This window comes from Salvelinus alpinus, chromosome 4, assembly GCF_045679555.1.
Source record: "Salvelinus alpinus chromosome 4, SLU_Salpinus.1, whole genome shotgun sequence".
Taxonomy (NCBI): Eukaryota; Metazoa; Chordata; class Actinopteri; order Salmoniformes; family Salmonidae; genus Salvelinus; species Salvelinus alpinus.
Window position 1 is genome coordinate 64,939,534 of NC_092089.1, and position 19,732 is coordinate 64,959,265.

Genomic DNA, 19,732 nt, shown 5'->3' on the forward strand with positions numbered 1-19,732 from the left:
AAAACCCTTGAACGAGTAGGTGTGTCCAAACTTTTGACCGGTACTATACATTATATGAGACTATATGGAGAGGCTGTTAGTGAGGTCATGTATTGGAATTATACAGAGACGCATAAAGCGTATGTGAGCGCAGTGCAGGGGGTTTGTGTGTGTATGTGCGAGGGGTAGGGGAAGAGGGAGGGGGAGAGAGAGAGAGGGAGAGAGAGAAAGCGAAAGCAAGTGTTAGATCTCAGTATGTGTGCGTTGCCCTGCATTGTTAGAAGCTGTCCACCGGTAGTGGTGCTGAAAGTGGAGTATGGAAGAAAGAGACAAGAAAGAGGACTAAACTAAAGCAGGATCATTTCTGGCACTCAGAGCACACTGGATTGTCTATACGGGTTTTCTTTTTGAAGTTTGCAGTCATTTGTAAGGTAACATATAACCAGATATATGATTTTCAAAAGTTGGATTCTGACATCAGACTTCTCTTACCAATCATGTCTGTTTCTTTCTGACTCTCATACTCTCTCCCTCTCTCTCATTCACTCTCTTTCTCTCAGAGACAGAGAATTGGAAAGATTCAGGGGGAAAGAGGAGGGGTGTGTGACGGAGGGAGGGACGGAGGGCGAGATCAGGAAACAGAGGGTGAGATCACTGTTTTTTTCAGCCCAGGAAGAGAGATTCAGAAGAGGTCCTCCTCTGAACTGCGTATCTTCTTGAATAAATATCTATAAACTCCTTCGACATCAAACATAGACTGTACCTCCTGCTGCAGACCACATTGGCACCCTTTGGCCATTCTTGGCCTGCTTTGGCCCAACTTGGAGTCAGAATGGCAGGCTGTGCTAAGCGCTGTAAACAGGGACTGGTGAAGTTTGTCCTGTCCCTGCACAAACTCATCACAGGGACTCTCAAAAAAGGTATGTCACTGGCCTGTGTGTGTGTGTGTGTGTGTGTGTGTGTGTGTGTGTGTGTGTGTGTGTGTGTGTGTGTGTGTGTGTGTGTGTGTGTGTGTGTGTGCAAGCATCCAAGGACAAGTTTGAGCATGGTCACATGAATATACTGTTTGTACAGTATGTGTGTGTATGGGAGTTTATAGGGTTTAAGTTGCTGTACCTGGTTTTGAGTGTCTGTTGTGGGGTTGTATGTACTGTATGTAAGTGCATGAGATTGTGCGGAAGTTTGTATACAGCTGAGTACAGTTTGTGTGTCAGTTTGTATAGAGTTTGTATGGCTTCTCTTGGATAGCTCCATCTATCCTATAGAGCAGGGATGGGCAACTCCAGTCCTAGGGGGCCTGACTGGTGTCACACTTTTGCCCAAGGGCCAGCTAACACACCTGACTCCAATAATCAGGATCTTCAGTTTAGAATGCAATTAGTCTAATCAGCTGAGATGGGGAAAAAGTCTGACACCACTCTGGCCCCCGAGGACTGAAGTTGCCCATAGAGCCATCGATATATCTCCCTTTCCCCGACTCAATTTATCCATTTCTCTTTATTCGTGTCACTATCTTACTCTATCACTCTCTCTTTCACCCTTTCCTTCTCTCCCTCGCTCCCTCTCTCCTCCCCCTATCTCTGTCAGAATGATGTTCATTCTTGTATAAACAAGCGGTGGAGGGAGTGCTAATGGAGGAGTGATAAACGTGATAGAGAGCAACGTGTGTGTGTGTGTGTGCGTGTGTGATGAATGTGTGTAATAACATGTCAGCGTGGCAACGCAAGAGCGGGGCAGGGGGAACACAGTGATGCTCTCACTATAGGATGAAAAGGAAGGGGTTTATTGTTGTGATTCACTGTATTATTGTGTGCGTGTTCATGTTATTGTGATTCATTATCTCATTCCACTGCCTCTATTGTTGAAGGAAAGCAGCGCAAGAGGAAGAACAAAGAGCTCAATCTCAAATACAGTACTGTACAGTACATTATGAGCCTGGAGGATATACAGCACAAGCATACCCACACACACACACACACACACACACACACACACACACACACACACACACACATGCACACCAACCTGGACTCAGAGGTATGATATTTTACAAATGCCAATTTGTTGTGGCTAACGTTAGCTAGGTGGCTAACGTTAGCTAGGTTAGGGGTTAAGGTTAGTGTTAGGGGATAGGTTAGCTAACATGCTAATTAGTTGTAAGTAGTATCAAAGTTGCTAATGAGCTGAAAGGCTAATGTTGTCCGTGATGAGTTTCAAGCAAAAAACCCTCAGGGTTGCTAGACGTTCGCCTTATACGCCTACCCAAACACCCTACATTCCAAATGTGACATATCATACTAATTTGAGTGTCCCTGATTTACATTTGCTATGTTACGTCCAGTCTATGAGACCAGGCTGTGCGCACACATGCACAGGCATGCTGCAATTTACTTTGTGCTTGGAGGGTGCAACAGACTTGACAGCACACACTGGTGGTAAAGCTGGCTCTGTACTCTGAGAGAGCGGGTAAAACTGGCCTCCAGGTCACACTGAGATGATGTCATTAGAGGGCTCTGCAGAGGTTATGTTGTGTAACAAATGGCTCCTTAAAAGCTGAAAGCACACACGCACACACATACAAACGCATGCACACAAAGACACACACACACACAAGCACGGCATGCACAAGCGCGCACACTCACACACAGTGATTAGGAAAAGAAAGAGACCAGGGTCTGCATAACGTCAAATACACACACTATCTCACTGGGCTGTCTCTGCACAATCTCAGTGCTCCACAGGGAACAAGAGCTATAGCTGTATCTATGAACATTGGATTACACAATGGTCATAAAGGCAATGGGTGAGACAAAACACCACCAACATTTTGTCTTTGGTAGGTATTTCGATTTTTCTTTTGTGCACATTGTTTATCAATTGCTTCTAATTTCAGTTCAAACGGAGGACAAAAAGCAGTTGCAAACCGTTGCAATTTGCAAATAAAACTAGAGTTTATATTGGACAAATTCATGTAGGTCCTTCCCCGTTCGTTCAGTTTGCGTCTGTTTAAGAAACGTTTTGAAAAAGATTCGGCTTAATGAATAAGGCCCCAGGTCTGTTTGGGCTTTGGCTCACTGAGCAGTCACTGACAGAGTAACACTGACCTCTGCTGGTAGCTGTGTAGCTCTGCTATGATATGTCAGTTCCTTTCATGACAACTAGAGGTCCTGCTTCTCTCATTGGTTTACTATTGTGATGAGGTGCAGACTGCACGCTCATCATTGCTTACAATCATTGTCTCAAAAGACAAGTTAACAATTAAAAGATATGTAGATCACATAAATGCACTCAGTCACACACTAATAGCCTACTGTAAGTCAATTTAAAATCCAAGATGGCGTAGCAGTCAGGCATCTTTGTCTTCGTCTTGTCGTGTCCTGTGTATATATCTAGATTTTTTCTTCGCATATATTTTTATATTTTTCTTAACCCCAACTTCAACATACTCTCCTGCATTCCGCCTCACCCAATGTGGTATGGATCTGCTATTTTCTTTACTTTAGAACCGGAACCCCCAACAGAAGCTAACCAGCTAGTAGTCAGCTAGCCACTGCTAGCGGTCATCAGCTAACCTTTAGCCCGGACAACTCCTGCCAGTCTGCACAGCGCGATTCAACCCAGAGCTTATCGGACTTCTTTTTCTCCATATCTCCGGATTCCTACCGCAAGCTCTGAACCACTTCACCTGGATCATCGCAGCTAGCTAGCTGCTATCTCCTGGCTAACGTCTCTGTCCTGAAGCAAGCACCAATTAGCCTGGCGCTAGCCTATGCTAGGCCCATCTCCCGGCTAGCTGAAGAGGTCCATCAGCCACTCCTTCGCCTACAATACCTATTTTGCCAATTAGCCTGGACCCCTTTTATTGCCGATACGGAGCCCCACCGATCCATCACGACTGGACTACCGACATAATCCGCCCGAGGGTTTTTTTCAACAGGCTCCTCCGACGCGACGTCCCCTGAATGCCCATCTGCTAGTCTGCTAGCTGTGGCCCGCTAGCTGTCTAGAGCATACCGGACTGTTAGCTGAAGAGGTACTTCAGCCAATTTCTTGGGCTACTGTAGCTATTTTGACAATTGGCCTGGACCTTGTTACTACACGGACCCCTGCTGATCCATCACGACTGGTCTGCCGACGTAACCACACGAGGGGGCTACAACAGACTTCTTCCGTTGCGACGTCCCTCTAAGGTCTTTCTGCTAGCCTGCTATCCCCGGCCCGCTAGCTGTCTGAATCGCCGTATCTCCAGCCCGCCCGGCTACTCACTGGACCCTATAATCACTCGGCTACGCATGCCTCTCCCTAATGTCAATATGCCTTGTCCATTGCTGTTTTGGTTAGTGATTATTGTCTTATTTCACTGTAGAGCCTCCAGCCCTGCTCAATATGCCTCAGCTAACCCTCTTGTCCCACCTTCCACACATGCGGTGACCTCACCTGGCTTAATTGATGTCTCTAGGGACAATACCTCTCTCATCGTCACTCAATGCCTAGGTTTACCTCCACTGTATTCACATCCTACCATACCTTTGTCTGTACATTGTGCATTGAATCTATTCCACCATGCCCAGAAACCTGCTCCTTTTACTCTCTGTTCCGAACGTACTAGACGACCAGTTCTCATAGCCTTTAGCCATACCCTTATCCTACTCCTCTGCTCCTCTGGTGATGTAGAGGTTAATCCAGGCCCTGCAGTGCCTAGCTCCGCTCCCATTCCCAGGCACTCATTTGTTGACTCCTGTAACCGTAAAGCCTTGGTTTCATGTATGTTAACATTAGAAGCCTCCTCCCTAAGTTTGTTTTATTCACTGCTTTAGCACACTCTGCCAATCCGGATGTACTAGCCGTGTCTGAATCCTTCGGAAGGCCACCAAAAACCCTGACATTTCCATCCCTAACTATAATATTTTCCGACAAGATAGAACTGCCAAAGGGGACGGAGTTGCAATCTACTGCAGAGATAGCCTGCAGAGTTCTGTCTTACTATCCAGGTCTGTGCCCAAACAATTTGAGCTTCTACTTTTAAAAATCCACCTGTCCAGAAACAAGTCTCTCACCGTTGCCGCTTGCTATAGACCATCTTCTGCCCCCAGCTGTGCCCTGGACACCATATGTGAATTGATTGCCCCCCATCTATCTTCAGAGCTCGTGCTGTTAGGTGACCTAAACTGGGACATGCTTAACACCCCGGCCATCCTGCAATCTTAGCTTGATGCCCTCATTCAATTTGTGTGATGCCCTCACACAAATAATCAATGAACCTACCAGGTACAACCCCAAATCCATAAACACAGGCACCCTCATAGATATCATCCTACCCAAACCTGCCCTCCAAAATACACCTCTTCTGTCTTCAACCAGGATCTCAGCGATCACTGCCTCATTGCTTGCGTCCGTAATGGGTCTGCGGTCAAACGACCACCCCTCATCACTTTTAAATGCTCCCTAAAACACTTCAGCGAGCAGGCCTTTCTAATCGACTTGGCCCGGGTATCCTGGAAGGATATTGACCTCATCCCGTCAGTAGAAGATGCCTGGTTATTCTTTAAAAGTGCTTTCCTCACAATCTTAAATAAGCATGCCCCATTCAAAAACATTTAGAACCAGGAACAGATATAGCCCGTGGTTCACTCCAGACCTGACTGCCCTTGACCAGCACAAAAACATCCTGTGGCGTTCTGCATTAGCATCGAGTAGCTCCCCACGATATGCAACTTTTCAGGGAAGTTAGGAACCAATATACACAGGCAGTTTGTAAAAGCTAGCCTTTGCTTTCCTAACAGAAATTTGCATCCTGCAGCACAAACTCCAAAAAGTCCATGGAGAATAAAAGCACCTCCTCCCAGCTGCCCACTGCACTGAGGCTAGGAAACCCTGTCACCACCGATAAATCCACAATAATTGAGAATTTCAATAAGCATTTTTCTACGGCTGGCCATGCTTTCCACATTGCCACCCCTACCCTGGTCAACAGCCCTGCACCCCACACAGCAACTTGCCCAAGCCTCCCACATTTCTCCTTCACCCAAATCCAGATAGCTGATGTTCTGAAAGAGCTGCAAAATCTGGACCCCGACAAACAATATCTTAACCTCCATCGATAAGAGACAATACTGTGCAGCTATATTCATAGACTTGGCCAAGGCTTTCGACTCTGTCAATCATCACATTCTTATCGGCAGACTCAACAGCCTTGGTTTCTCAAATGACTGCCTCGCCTGGTTCACCAACTACTTCTCAGACAGAGTTCAGTGTGTCAAATTGGAGGGCCTGTTGTCCGGACCTCTGGCAGTCTCTATGGGGGTGCCACAGGGTTCAATTCTCGGGCTGACTCTTTTCTCTGTATACATCAATGATGTCACTCTTGCTGCTGGTGATTCTCTGATCCACCTCTACGCAGACGATACCATTCTGTATTCCTCTGGCCCTTCTTTGGACACTGTGTTAACTAACCTCCAGACGAGCTTCAATGCCATACAAACTCGCCTTCCGTGGCCTCCAACTGCTCTTAATTGCAAGTAAAACTAAATGCATGCTCTTCAACCGATCGCTACCAGCACCTGCCCACCCGTCCAACATCACTACTCTGGACGATTCTGACTTAGAATATGTGGACATCTACAGATACCTAGGTGTCTGGTTAGACTGTAAACTCTCCCTCGAGACTAACATTAAGCATCTCCAATCCAAAATTAAATCTAGAATCGGCTTCCTATTTTGCAACAAAGCATCCTTCACTCATGCTGCCAAACATACCCTCGTAAAACTGACTATCCTACCGATCCTCGACTTCGGCGATGTCATTTACAAAATAGCCTCCAACATTCTACTCAGACTGCATCCAATTTGCTATCACAGTGCCATCCGTTTTGTCACCAAAGCCCCATATACTACCCACCATTGCGACCTGTATGCTCTCGTTGGCTGGCCCTTGCTTCATATTTGTCGCCAAACCCACTGGCTCCAGGTCATCTATAAGTCTTTGCTAGGTAAAGCCCCGCCTTATCTCAGCTCACTGGTCAGCATAGCAGAGCCCACCCATAGCAAGCGCTCCAGCAGGTATATTTCACTGGTCACCCCCAAAGCCAATTCCTCCTTTGGCCGCCTTTCCTTCCAGTTTTCTGCTGCCAATGACTGGAACGAATTGCAAAAATCACTGAAGCTGGAGACTCATATCTCCCTCACTAACTTTAAGAACCAGCTGTCAGAGCATGTCCCAGATCACTGCACCTGTAGATAGCCCATCCAACTACCTCATCCCCATACTGTTATTTATTTTTTGCTCCTTTGCACCCCAGCATCTATACTTGCACATTCATCTTCTGCACATCTATCACTCCAGTGTTTAATTGCTAAATTGTATTTATTTCGCCTTTATGGCCTATTTATTGCATTAGCCCCCTTATCTTACCTCATTTGCACACACTGTATATAGACTTTTTTTTCTATTGTGTTATTGACTGTACGTTTGTTTATTCCATGTGTAACTCTGTGTTGTTGTTTGTGTCGCACTGCTTTGCTTTATCTTGGCCAGGTCGCAGTTGTAAATGAGAACTTGTTCTCAACTGGCCTATCTGTTTAAAAAAAAGGTGAAATTGAAAAAAATGGATAAAAACATCTGCAAAGTGACATATTTCTTTATTAATAGTATAGAAGAAGAGACGTTACTTATTGGCCATTTCCTCTTTTTCATTTTGTAGGAGACATTTTGTTGGAAAAGAAAATGTGTTGAATTGTGTATGTAATATCATTTTGAAAATAAATATGTTGATGTTTATAGAAACCTCATTTTGTTTTGGTTATGATGACACCTGCTGGACATTTAGGGTTTCACCATTTAGAGCAGCATTTAATGGCACATGGCGCCAGTCAGAGGGTGGGAAGATGGCAGAAACGAATGTTCTGTTTGAAACGGATGGCGAGTCGGCTGAAGATGAGAGCACAGTGAGAATGAGTGGACTACAGCCACTAAAAAAAGGAAACAAAAGAAGTCAAGTTGTGTTTTTAGTCGGAGTGAGGGTTTAGATCAATGTTACCTGGGAGATCCAGATGAAGTCTCTCCCTTCTCATGTAAAGCTAGGCTTTATAAGATACCCTGTAAGTGCTTGGTGCACAAGCCCCTTCAGTTGTATAAATGCAAAAGATTTGGACATGTGTCACGTGTATGCAGGTGGGAAGAATATCGTAGGCCAGCTGAGGTTACAATGCCTTCGGAAAGTATTCAGAACCTTTGACTTTTTACATTTTTTAAAAACTTTACAGCCTTCTTCTATGAAATTAAATTTTTTAAAACTATTTCCTCAGCAATCTAATACCCCATAATGGCAAAGCGATAACAGCTTTTTAGAATTTCTTTCAAAAATAATAAAAACAAAAAACAGAACTACTTTAAGTATTCAGACAATTTGCTATGAAACTCGAAATTGAGCTCCGGTGCGTCCTGTTTCCATTGATAAATCCTTGAGATGTTTCCACAACTTGATGGGAGTCCACCTGTGGTAAATTCAATTGATTGGACATGATTTGGAAAGGCACACTCCTGTCTATCTATATAAGGTCCCACAGCTGACAGTGCATGTCAGAGCAAAAACCAAGCGTGAGGTCGAAGGAATTGTCCATTGAGCTCCGAGACAGGATTATGTCGAGGCACAGATCTGGCGAAGGGTGCCAAAAAATGTCTGCAGCATTGAAGGTCCCCAAGAACACAGTGGCCTTCATCATTCCTAAATGGAAGAAGTTTGGAACCACTAAGACTCTTCCTAGAGCTGGCCGCCCGACCAAGAAGCCGAAAGTCACTCTCACAGTGCTCCAGAGGTCCTCTGTGGAGATGGGAGAACCTTCCAGAAGGATAACCATCTCTGCAGTACTCCACCAATCAGGCCAGATGGAAGCCACTCCTCAGTAAAAGGCACATAACATCCCGCTTGGAGTTTGCCAAAAGGCAACTAAAGGACTCTCAGACTTTGAGAAACAAGATTCTCTGGTCTGATGAAACCAAGATTGAACTTTGGCCTGCCAAGCGTCACATCTGGAGGAAACCTGGCACCATTCCTACGGTGAAGCATGGTGGTGGCAGCATCATGCTGTGGGGATGTTTTTGAGCGGCAGGGACTGGGAGACCAGTCGGGATCGAGGGGAAAATGAGCGGAGCAAAGTAATGGTTGGGAGCTGTGCAGTTGAATGCTTTGCTAACATGTTTCATATGTAAAGGAATAAGGTGATAGAATACCCCCCCCCCCATACACACACACTCACACAAGGTGCTTGGCAGGTGGACCCCTGAGGTAGGGTAATGGTGTGTGTAAAATATTCATATGGCATATGGAAAAGAAAATATTTAATCCCAGTCTGTCTGCAAGGTGGCTCTCTGTCTATTTTGATTCCAGGACTAGGCTGTGACATTCAGTGGAACTATGTGACAGTACCTCCAAACTCAACAGAAGCGTGGAGAATTCTGTGTCTTTAACTCTGTTCATCAGTACCAGAGACACAGTATTCCATAGAGGAATACCAAAGAAGAGATTTTTTATGTGTTGGGTTGTTTACTCTGTCTATTTCAGGAAGTAACAAAGAGATCAACAAAACCAACACCAGCTGGCTAGCACTGCTTTATCTTTCCACTTCAGTATGTTACAAGCTCAGTGTTGTGGCTGGTGCTGCATGGCTGCCTGAATGTTGCTGCTCTGCCTGACTCGTTTGATCAGACACACTGTTTTATATTCCTTGCAACCCTCCTGTGCATTCCAGGGAGATGGAGAGAGAGAGAGAGAAGAGAGAGAGAGAAAGAGAGTGTGTGTGCTTCTCCTCTATGTGAGGGTGGATCTAAAGTGCTGTCATATCACTTTCACTGAGCGGGAGAGACAGGGGGCAGAGGGAATGGGAAGGAACGACAGGGGGTGGTGGATGACTCTTGCCTATCCCAAAAACGTCACATCATTACCTTCCTGTTTCTATCTTCACCTCCTTCCTCCCCTCCCAGCTCCTTTGCCTCTCTCTCTCTCTCTCTCTCTGTCTCTGTCTCTGTCTCTGTCTCTGTCTCTGTCTCTCTCTCTCTCTCTCTCTCTCTCTCTCTCTCTCTCTCTCTCTGTCTCTGTCTCTGTCTCTGTCTCTGTCTCTGTCTCTCTGTCTCTCTGTCTCTCTGTCTCTCTGTCTCTCTGTCTCTCTGTCTCTCTGTCTCTCTGTCTCTCTGTCTCTCTGTCTCTCTGTCTCTCTGTCTCTCTGTCTCTCTGTCTCTCTGTCTCTCTGTCTCTCTGTCTCTCTGTCTCTGTCTCTGTCTCTGTCTCTGTCTCTGTCTCTCTCTCTCTCTCATATTCATATATATATAATTTTAATAAATGCTTTAATTATTGGCTTGGAGCAATAATAGCATATATATCAACAGAAACAGTTATACATGGCAAATAATACACACAAGTAAACAATAGCAACAACGGAGAAATTCAATCTACAAGGGCTCGTGTGTATGACACGGTGGGAGATATTGTCTCTCTTATATTGTGACATGCCAGGACATCATCTGCAGCAAGATCTACTGTCTCAACGTTTTCTGCTAACCAAATGCAGATTTTCTCCTCAACAAGGCAGTTCAAGATATCCTACAATTCTTTGTTTCAATTTCACACACGCAACCACATTAGAACACTGGCCTGAAATGCCTCTGATTGAGTCGGTTTTTCAGCCATAGAGTAGGAAGTGCTGCTCATTCTCTAGTTCACCCGACCCACGGTGCTTACATAGTCTTTCTTCTCTGACCTTCCATGTTTCTCCCTCTCTTACTCTCGCTCTCCCTCAATGTCCTTTCATGCTCTGGTCCTTTGTCAACCTTGCTGTTCTTGTTTGTATCATCCTAGAGACTTCTACACATTTTACGATGAGGAAGAGGAGCAGCCGTTTAGAAATATTTTTGGAATGATTCCACTGTGTGGAAACACTGAATATGTAAGGCCCCACCACACTAACCTAGAGTGGCTTAGTGTTTCACTGTGCTAAACTGCTTCATACTGAATTGAATTGTACTTTATTTCTCCCCAAGTACGAATACAAACGCAGATACACCGCTTTCAACATTTTCATGTACACACTTAGAAAAATAAGTGCTATCTAGAACTTAAAAGGGTTCTTTGGCTGTGCTCATAGGAGAACCATTTGAAGAACCCTTTTTGGTTTCTGGTAAAAACTCTTTTGGGTTCCATGTAGAACCCTATCCACAGAGGGTTTTACCTGGAACCAAAAAGGGTTCTCATATGGGGACAGCCGAAGAACACTTTTGGAACCCTTTTTTCTAAGAGTTTACACCGAATAGCAGAGGAAGAAGATCGTTTTAATGTGTCTGGCTGTCTAGTCTGCCTATTTCAGGAAGTAACAAAGAGATAAAAAAAACCAACACAAGCTGGCTAGCACTGCTTTATCTTTCCACTTCAGTATGTTACAAGCTCAGTGTTGTGGCCCTGTTGTCGTGTGCTAGAGTAGCTGGTGCTGAATGGCCGCCTGAATGTTGCTGCCCTGCCTGACATGTCTGATCAGACACACTGTTTTGTATTCCTTGCAACCCTCTTGTGCATTCCAGGGAGAGGGAGAGGGAGAGAGAAGAGAGAGAGAAAGAGACACTCTCTTTGTGCTTCTCCTCTATGTGAGGGTGGATCTAAAATGCTGTCATATCACTTTCACAGAGCGGGAGAGACAGGGGGCAGAGGGAATGGGAAGGAACGACAGGGGGTGGTGGATGACTCTTGCATATCCTGAAAATGTCACTTATCATTACCTTCCTGTTTCTATCTCCACCTCCTTCCTCCCCTCCTCTCGCTCTCTCTCGCTCTCTCTCGCTCTCTCTTGCTCTCTCTCCTCTCCTGTTCTGATTGATTACCGTTGCTGAGGGAGCAGTGTGTTTAATGAGAGTGCTGCCCTAATGACTGTTATTGGCATTTATGCTTGGCCTTAGAGAAGTCCTCGCTGCTGTAAATAGTTTTCTTTAGTAAAGTCATGCCGGGAATTTCAATGAGCTCTAGTCGATACACAGGGCTCCATACCGTAGCAGTACAGGACAGGAAGTCTACTAGGGATCACAGAGGTGTGTATGCTATGATGCTAATGGTCCTTTGTGATTTCAGGTCATTTTGTGTGGTTTCACTTCCTGATTTCTGTCGCTCATTTGGTAGGGCATGGCGCTTGCAACGCCAGGATAGTGTGTTTGATTCCTGGGAACACCTGTACATAAATGTATACAGGTATCACTGAGTCGCTTTACATAAAAGACGGATGCTAAATGAAATATATTTGGATTATATTATTACAATGCCAAAGTAGTGGCATCGGTGTGTCTGTACTAGTGATCCCATGGGGTCTCCTGTAAATCAGAATGCACTCCTGGTCTAATATCCATTTCTGTGTGTGAGAGCACTCACTGGTGGTCCCATGTGGTTTGGTGTGTGTGTGATAACACAGGAGGTTTATTGTGGTCCCAGGCAGTCCTTTGTGTATCAGGTCAGTGGTGACAGAACGATGAGCACCACTCCAGACATGTATGGCTCCGTGTATCGGTACATGTATCAGCACTCTGCACACACACGATAGCACATACCCACTTGAAATACGAATACACAGACACTCTGCACATGTATGCGCACACTGCATACGCACAGACACAGGCAACACACACAAGCGCGCGCCAAGCCAGTCATGTGTGAGATAATCCCAAAACCACTCACAACAGGCAGACACCGTGTCTGTGGAATAGCAAAAGGGACTGAGAAGGGCCCCCCCCCCTCTTTCTCACTTCATATCTCTCTTTCTGTCTTTCTCTGTCTTCGTTTCTCACTCAGCTGCTTTCTGCATTGCCTAGAGTCAAATTCTCAAATGATCTTTTCATCAAACTGAATATTTATCTTTCTTTCCTCCATTCCTTCTGCACCCCTCTTCCCGGGCTTTCATCTTTCCCCTGTGAGGTGGAGGGAGACTGTGTCTGGCTTCGGGTTCCTCTGCAAGCAACAGTGTGTTCATCATCTCCCCACGAGACAGACAAAGAGGGGATGAGACGGAGAGGGAAAAAAGAGGGGGAGTAACAGGCGTATGTAAAGAAAAAATGGGGAGAGTGTGAAAGGAATTGATAGAATGACAGGAAGCCAGTGACAGAGAGAGTAAGAGAGAGATCGAGGGGGATAGTGTGTGAGAGAAAGAAAGAGAGAGCGAGAAAGAGAGAGACAGATGGCTGTAAACCCAGGGGTGTCAGTGTTGCCATACAGACAAAGGTAGCTCCGTAGTGCATTTGCTCTCTCTCTCTCATTCACACACACACACACTTACACACACAGGCATTACAACTGCGTAGGTGTCAGACGGAAGAGGAATGACACTGGCTTGCACACAGAGTAGCCTCATGTTCATATCTTAACGGAATCAGTTGTACCACACACACACACACACACACACACTCAATCAATCGCACACACAAACCCTGTGTGCGGCCGTAAACATGGGGCTCGTCATGGGGACCTTTTCCATGCAATCCAACAAGCAGGATCGGACCTATCGGAAAGGTAAGACCTCCGCTGTTTATTCTCAGAGTTGTAAGCTGATCCAGTTCACTGTGGGTGTGAGAGACTTGGTTGTAGGTGTATGTACTCCACTTACGTGAGTGTGTGTGTGGGCTACATTATGCACGTGAGTTTGCCTGCATATGGATGCATATGTCCTAGGATCCATTAGTGTCTGTATCCATTCATGATAGGTTGTTTATGCATATGTCCTTACATGTACATTGTGTGAGTGAATATGCAAATACATATTGGACACCGGAGGAGAGCAAAGTTACAGTGAGGAAAACCAACTTAGTTCTCAAGTGCTAGCACTTGCTTGTGTGCGTATGTACATGCGTGCATGTGTGTGTGCTTGTGTGTGTGTGTGTGTGTACACAGCACTCTGCTAAGGTAAATAGAGGGTCCTGATGTCTATAAAAGGTGATGGTATTCACTAGCCTCCACGTCTCTCCTTCTGTTCATTGAAACAGCACCTGTGTACTGTCTGACACTGTCTGACAAGGACAGGAAACTGTGTTTGTGAGCGCACACACGCGTGTCTGTCTGTGTGTCTGTCTGTGTGCTTTAGTGCGTATTTGTCTGTCTGTTTGTCTTTAGGTTATCGGGGTGTCTTTCTAGTCCTCAGAGGGGGCCAGACAAGAAGAATCATTTGAGATGTTGTGTTGAGGAAATCCCTGTAATCTGTCAGCCATTGCCTGTGGTGTGTCTACTGATCTCCAGACTGACTCTGTCACACACCAGTGGACCCAGACCTAAAGAGCATAGAACTCCCAGACGTAGAGCTATAAAATACTAGATCAACAGGGACAAGGTCTACAAGAGCGTTATCCATTACAATAAAGACACTGTCCATGATCTATTCCTCTATTTAACACAGCTGAAACGGTACAGTTGCTACAGAGTTGGACCTGCAGTCCAGAGCTACAAGCTCTTGAGAAACAGAACATGTGATAACAGGCTTACAGAACCTCCGCTTCAACTTCCAGGACATAGCTTCAGAGTGTGTGTCCCAAAAGGCAGGAGAGATAGAGGTGAACAGAGGTTTGTAATGAGAGGGGGATAGAAAGAGAGAGTAGAGTAAGAGGAGGTGACAGAGAATAGGTAAAAGAGGGAAGAAGAGTGATTAAGATGGAGAGAGTTAAAGAAAGGAAAGAGGTTAACAGAGGTAGATAGAGGTGGAGAAAGAGAGATGGTTAGCATGGGTAGATAGAGAAAGAGAGGAGATTAACATGGGTAGATAGAGGTGGAGAAAGAGAGGTGTTTGGCATGGGTGGAGAAAGAGAGATGGTTAGGGTGGTTAGCATGGGTAGATAGAGAAAGAGAGGAGATTAACATGGGTAGATAGAGGTGGAGAAAGAGAGGTGGTTAGCATGGGTAGATAGAGGTGGAGAAAGATAGGTGGTTATCATGGGTAGATAGAGAGAGGTGGAGAAAGAGAGGTGGTTAGCATGGGTAAATAGAGATGGAGAAAGATAGGTGGTTAGCATGGGTAGATAGAAAGAGGTGGAGAAAGAGAGGTGGTTAGCATGGGTAGATAGAGAGAGGTGGAGAAAGAGAGTTGGTTAGCATGGGTAGATAGAGGTGGAGAAAGATAGGTGTTTAGCATGGGTAGATAGAGAGGTGGTTAGCATGGGTAGATAGAGAGAGGTGGAGAAAGAGAGGTGGTTAGCATGGGTAGATAGAGAGAGGTGGAGAAAGAGAGGTGGTTAGCATGGGTAGATAGAGAGAGGTGGAGAAAGAGAGGTGGTTAGCATGGGTAGATAGAGAGAGGTGGAGAAAGAGAGGTGTTTAGCATGGGTAGATAGAGAGGTGGTTAGCATGGGTAGATAGAGAGAGGTGGAGAAAGAGAGGTGGTTAGCATGGGTAGATAGAGAGTAGGTTAGCATGGGTAGATAGAGAGAGGTGGAGAAAGAGAGGTGGTTAGCATGGGTAGATAGAGGTGGAGAAAGAGAGCTGGTTAGCATGGGTAGATAGTGGAGAAAGAATGGTGGTTAGGGTGGTTAGCATGGGTAGATAGAGAGAGGTGGAGAGAGGTGGTTAGCATGGGTAGATAGAGAGAGGTGGAACAAGAGAGGTGGTTAGCATGGGTAGATAGAGAGGTGGTTAGCATGGGTAGATAGAGAGGTGGAGAAAGAGAGATGGTTAGCATGGGTAGATAGAGGTGGAGAAAGAGAGGTGGTTAGCATGGGTAGATAGAGAGAGAGGTGGAGAAAGAGAGATGTCAATCCAATTGAGCATCTGTGGGATGAGACGGAACGAGCTATTCGGAGTAGAGCTCCACTACCAGCCAACTTGACACAACTGTGGGAAGCTTTGGAGTCAACATGGGTCAATACTGTGAAATGAAACTGTGAAAATGTAAGAGCTGTTTGAAAAGACTGCCTGAGGTATCAGCCTGTTTTGGTGGGATGGAGTTTTGGCCTGCGATAGACCAATAAGAAAGAGAGTTCTAAACCTCTCTGCCAATAACGGCTAGATTTCAGTTTTCCCCTCCCACTCAGACGACTCCCAGACAGTCGTAGCAAAATTCTATCTTGAGAAATTGCTCTTTGCCAAGAAGCAATTTCTTTTGTGTGGGGGGATTTTTTGTTGTTGTTGAAAATGATCATGAGATAAAAACAGCTGCATTGAACCTTTAACATAGGTAGGTAGAGAGAGAGAGAGAGGTGGAGAAAGAGGAGATTAGCAAAGGTCTGCTGAGAGATGAAGAGACGTTATTCAGTACAGCAGGAGATCATAGCTCTGCCGTTGCTTCTGTGGAGCCTCAGGGAACGATGATCCTTTATCTTCTGTCACCTCACAACACACTACTTCCAATAAGAATGATTTCCCCAGAGAAGTTAATAACAAAAATCCATAACATCAGCTAGGTTTCCATCCAGTTGGTGACAGATTTCTATGCGAATATTCAAAAATACCGGAGTGGGCACACTATATTTCTTGTGAGAAAACCATCAGTTGATGGAACCCCATTTAAATTAACTTGTATTTTTTATTCGACACATGGGAATTCAATCACAAAAGGTATTTTTACGTGCGCTCCATCATCACGGACAGCCTTTCATCTGCAAGTCAACTTGATGGAAATACATCTCTGGTGGGAAAATGTGTATATTGTAAGTATAAGGCTTTTGGAATATTCACATGAACATTTTCCCCCAATTGGATGGAAACCTAGCTATAAAGAAAATATTCCACCCGTCCAACCCTCTTACTCTATCAAAAATGTCCTCATCCCCCTTCTCTCTTTCTCTCTCTCACCCCATCTTACTCTGTATTCAATCTCTCTCTCTCTCCGCCCTTCTCTCTGCCTCGCTCTGTCTTTATGAGGTCTGATAGGGACGTCCGTGCTGCGTGCTCCCCTAAAGCTGATCTCAGGCTTTGAACCGTTTGAAGTGTTGGGCTATTCAGGTAGAGTGAATGTGTGTCTATCTAGGGTAGAGTTTGTGCGTGTGCTTGTAGTGGGTGTGTCTTTGGGTTAATATCTCCCTCAGACACAGACTAAAGAGGCTACAGCAGCAGTACTAGAGGAGCAGCACATCTCTCTGCTTCTAGAGCTTAATCAGTCCCCCCCCCCACATCAAAAGACACCCACCAAAAGGAGCAATTAGAACTGCCAAATAGCTTTACTAGACACATGGCTCTATCCAGGGGTGATAATCCATTGCCCACAGCACTGTGCCTGTGTGTGTGTCTTTGTGTGTGTGGGTGTGTGTATTTGTGTGAGTGTGTGCGTGTGTGCGTGTGTGTGTGTATTTGCCGGTGTCTGTGCTTAATTAAGTTTTTCGTATTTAATTAGCTTGATGTGCGATTGTTTGAGTGGTTGCCAAGTTTAAATTCACTCTCTTCCGCGATATTTGCCACGGTTTACGTTTTCAGTTTCCTTTTATATCCAATCCCAGAGGAGCCTGAGTGCCCAGAGTCTGAGATAGAGCCAGGCTTGTTCAATGATGTAAGAAGCACCCTGATTTAAAGCTGGTGTGCTGAAACGTGTTGGGGTTTAATGATAAAGAAACACTTTCTATTCAAATGTCATTATAGATATCACTTGTGGTGTTCCACAAGGTTTGATTTTGGTTCCGGTACGGTTCAGTTTCTATATGTTACCCCTTGGGCCGTTATCGGAAAGCACGGCATTGATTTTCACTGCTACGTCGACGATACACAACTTTGCATTTCTGTGTCACCAGAGGATTTTAGCTCCATGGATAAATTATTAGACTGTGTTAGTAATTTATATACTTGGATGGCTCACAACTTCCTCCAGCTAAATCAAGACAAGACGGAAGTAATTATTGTTGGAGCCAAAGCACAGAGAAAGAATCTGGCCGCACATTTTAATTCACGGTAAATAAAGATAAAACACCAGGTAAAAAACCTAGGTGGTATCATTTTAGATTCTGAGCTCAATTTCGAATCACACATCAGGAATGTGACCAAAATAGCTTTTTACCACCTGAGTTTCTCTCTCAGGCCGTTTCTCTCTCAGGCTGATACAGAGAGACTCATCCATGCTTTTATTACAGGCAGGCTTGACTACTGTAATGCTCTCATGGCTGGTCTACCCAAGAAAGCCATTGGTCAACTGCAAAACATACACAATGCTGCAGCACGGGTACTGACCAAGACCAGATGGAGAGTACACAGTACACTGGTTTTAAGGTCTCTGCACTGGCTGCCTGTGAGTTTTAGAATTAATTTTAAGAATCTTTGATTGGTTTTTAAATTAATGCGTGATTGTGCACCCCAATACCTATCAGACATGCTTTTGAGTTATGCACCTAGTAGGTCCCTCTGACACTGGCCTTTTAACTATCCCAAAGCCCAGGACCAAGAGGCATGGAGAGGCAGCCTTTAGTTTTTATGCCCCCTGCCTCTGGATTAGCCTGCCAGAGAACCTGAGGGGGGGGGGCAAAACTGTGGACATGTTTAAAATAATTCTTAAAACACATCTTTTTAGCTTTGCTTTTCCTTAGGCTACTTTTTTAGTCTTTCAATTTGTATTATTATTCTTCTGTTTTCCATCTTCTTATGTTTGTTTTTGTGTTTTTATTTTCATCGTTTTTTTATTTCAGTTTTTTCCCTGTGAAGCGCATTGCGTCGCATTCATGGCTGAAATGTGCTACGTAAATAAAGCTTAATTTGATTCGGTTGTCCCCGGGGGAGAGTGGCTAAACAGAGTATCTCTGACATGCCCCGGTGAAGACGACCGGCAGACATTTTAGATTTGAAAAATTACGCTGACTTGCTTTATAATAAGAGATTAGGGACATCTGAATTATTCAAACACCCTAAATTTCAAGACCGAACTTCTAAGAGCGACGTCCCAGCCCAGTGTTATGTGTGCTATAATATAGGTGTGATGATTGATAGATGGCTTCATTGAAATGACAGAAGTGATACATGACGTAGCTGCACTGTATGGTTCTGACACATACCATAAGACTCATATTAACACTTCATGATTTAAAACATGCCTGTGGTGTTTTTTCCCCCCATTGTGCCGCTATAAGTTTATCTTGTATGTGTTTCTGTATGCTTGAGTGATTATAGCTGTGTGTTTTAGTAGCTGGGGGGGGATATATGACGTTATCTGACGTGTCACTGTAAATGGGTGTGGCCATGACGATTATGTGACTGCCCTGCTTATGTGACTACCCTAAACAGCAGGAGGTCAATGAGTCATGGTGTAGCTCAAACTGAGTTTTGCCCGTCAACTGAACTGTGTGTGTGTGTGTGTGTGTGTGTGTGTGCCGCCTTATCCAATATGTGTGTGTGCAAGCTTGTGTGCTGTCATCTCTAAGTTGTGTGTGTGTGTGGTATCTCTTCATATGTGCCCTTATCCCCAACAGACCCCATAGATTGACTGTCAGAATTGCTTTCCTCCCTGCTCCCACTCCCAACCCCACAAACAAATGAGCGAGCAAATCCGAATGGGAGGAGATGCTGTTCTGAAACCGAGTCCCCAGTCTGTCACAGCACCGGGAGCAGTGAAATCACATCAGCCCCAGTTAGCCGAGAATAAAAAACAAAGCGTGTCAAGAGTATGGTGGCTCCATTTCTCTCTGTCTCCCTCTCTGTCTTTCTCAGGGCATTGGTGACAGATACATGGGACTGGGATTCTTAATCAACCTGTGTTCAGCTACCTCTGCGTTGCTTGCTCGTCGGGGTTTCAGTCTGCGTATCTGTAAAGCAACTACTGATGTTAAAAAGGGATTTGT

The 19,732-nt window shown here is 45.0% G+C and overlaps 1 protein-coding gene across 4 annotated transcripts in view; it reads left to right on the forward strand.

Moving 5' to 3' along the window:
- Positions 1-228: 228 nt before the first annotated feature.
- LOC139574159 (A-type potassium channel modulatory protein KCNIP1-like) overlaps positions 229-19,732 on the forward strand; it is a 45,026-nt gene continuing 25,522 nt past the window's right edge. Inside the window, exons 1-3 of one of the 4 annotated variants that reach the window (XM_071398396.1) lie at positions 230-410; positions 540-624; positions 755-899. In XM_071398396.1, the coding sequence (XP_071254497.1) occupies positions 812-899 (88 nt within the window). In that variant the 5' untranslated portion in view covers positions 230-410; positions 540-624; positions 755-811. Of the gene's footprint in view, positions 411-539; positions 900-12,779; positions 13,512-19,732 lie in introns of those variants that run through there. The other 3 variants (XM_071398397.1, XM_071398398.1, XM_071398399.1) reach the window with 3 other exon arrangements.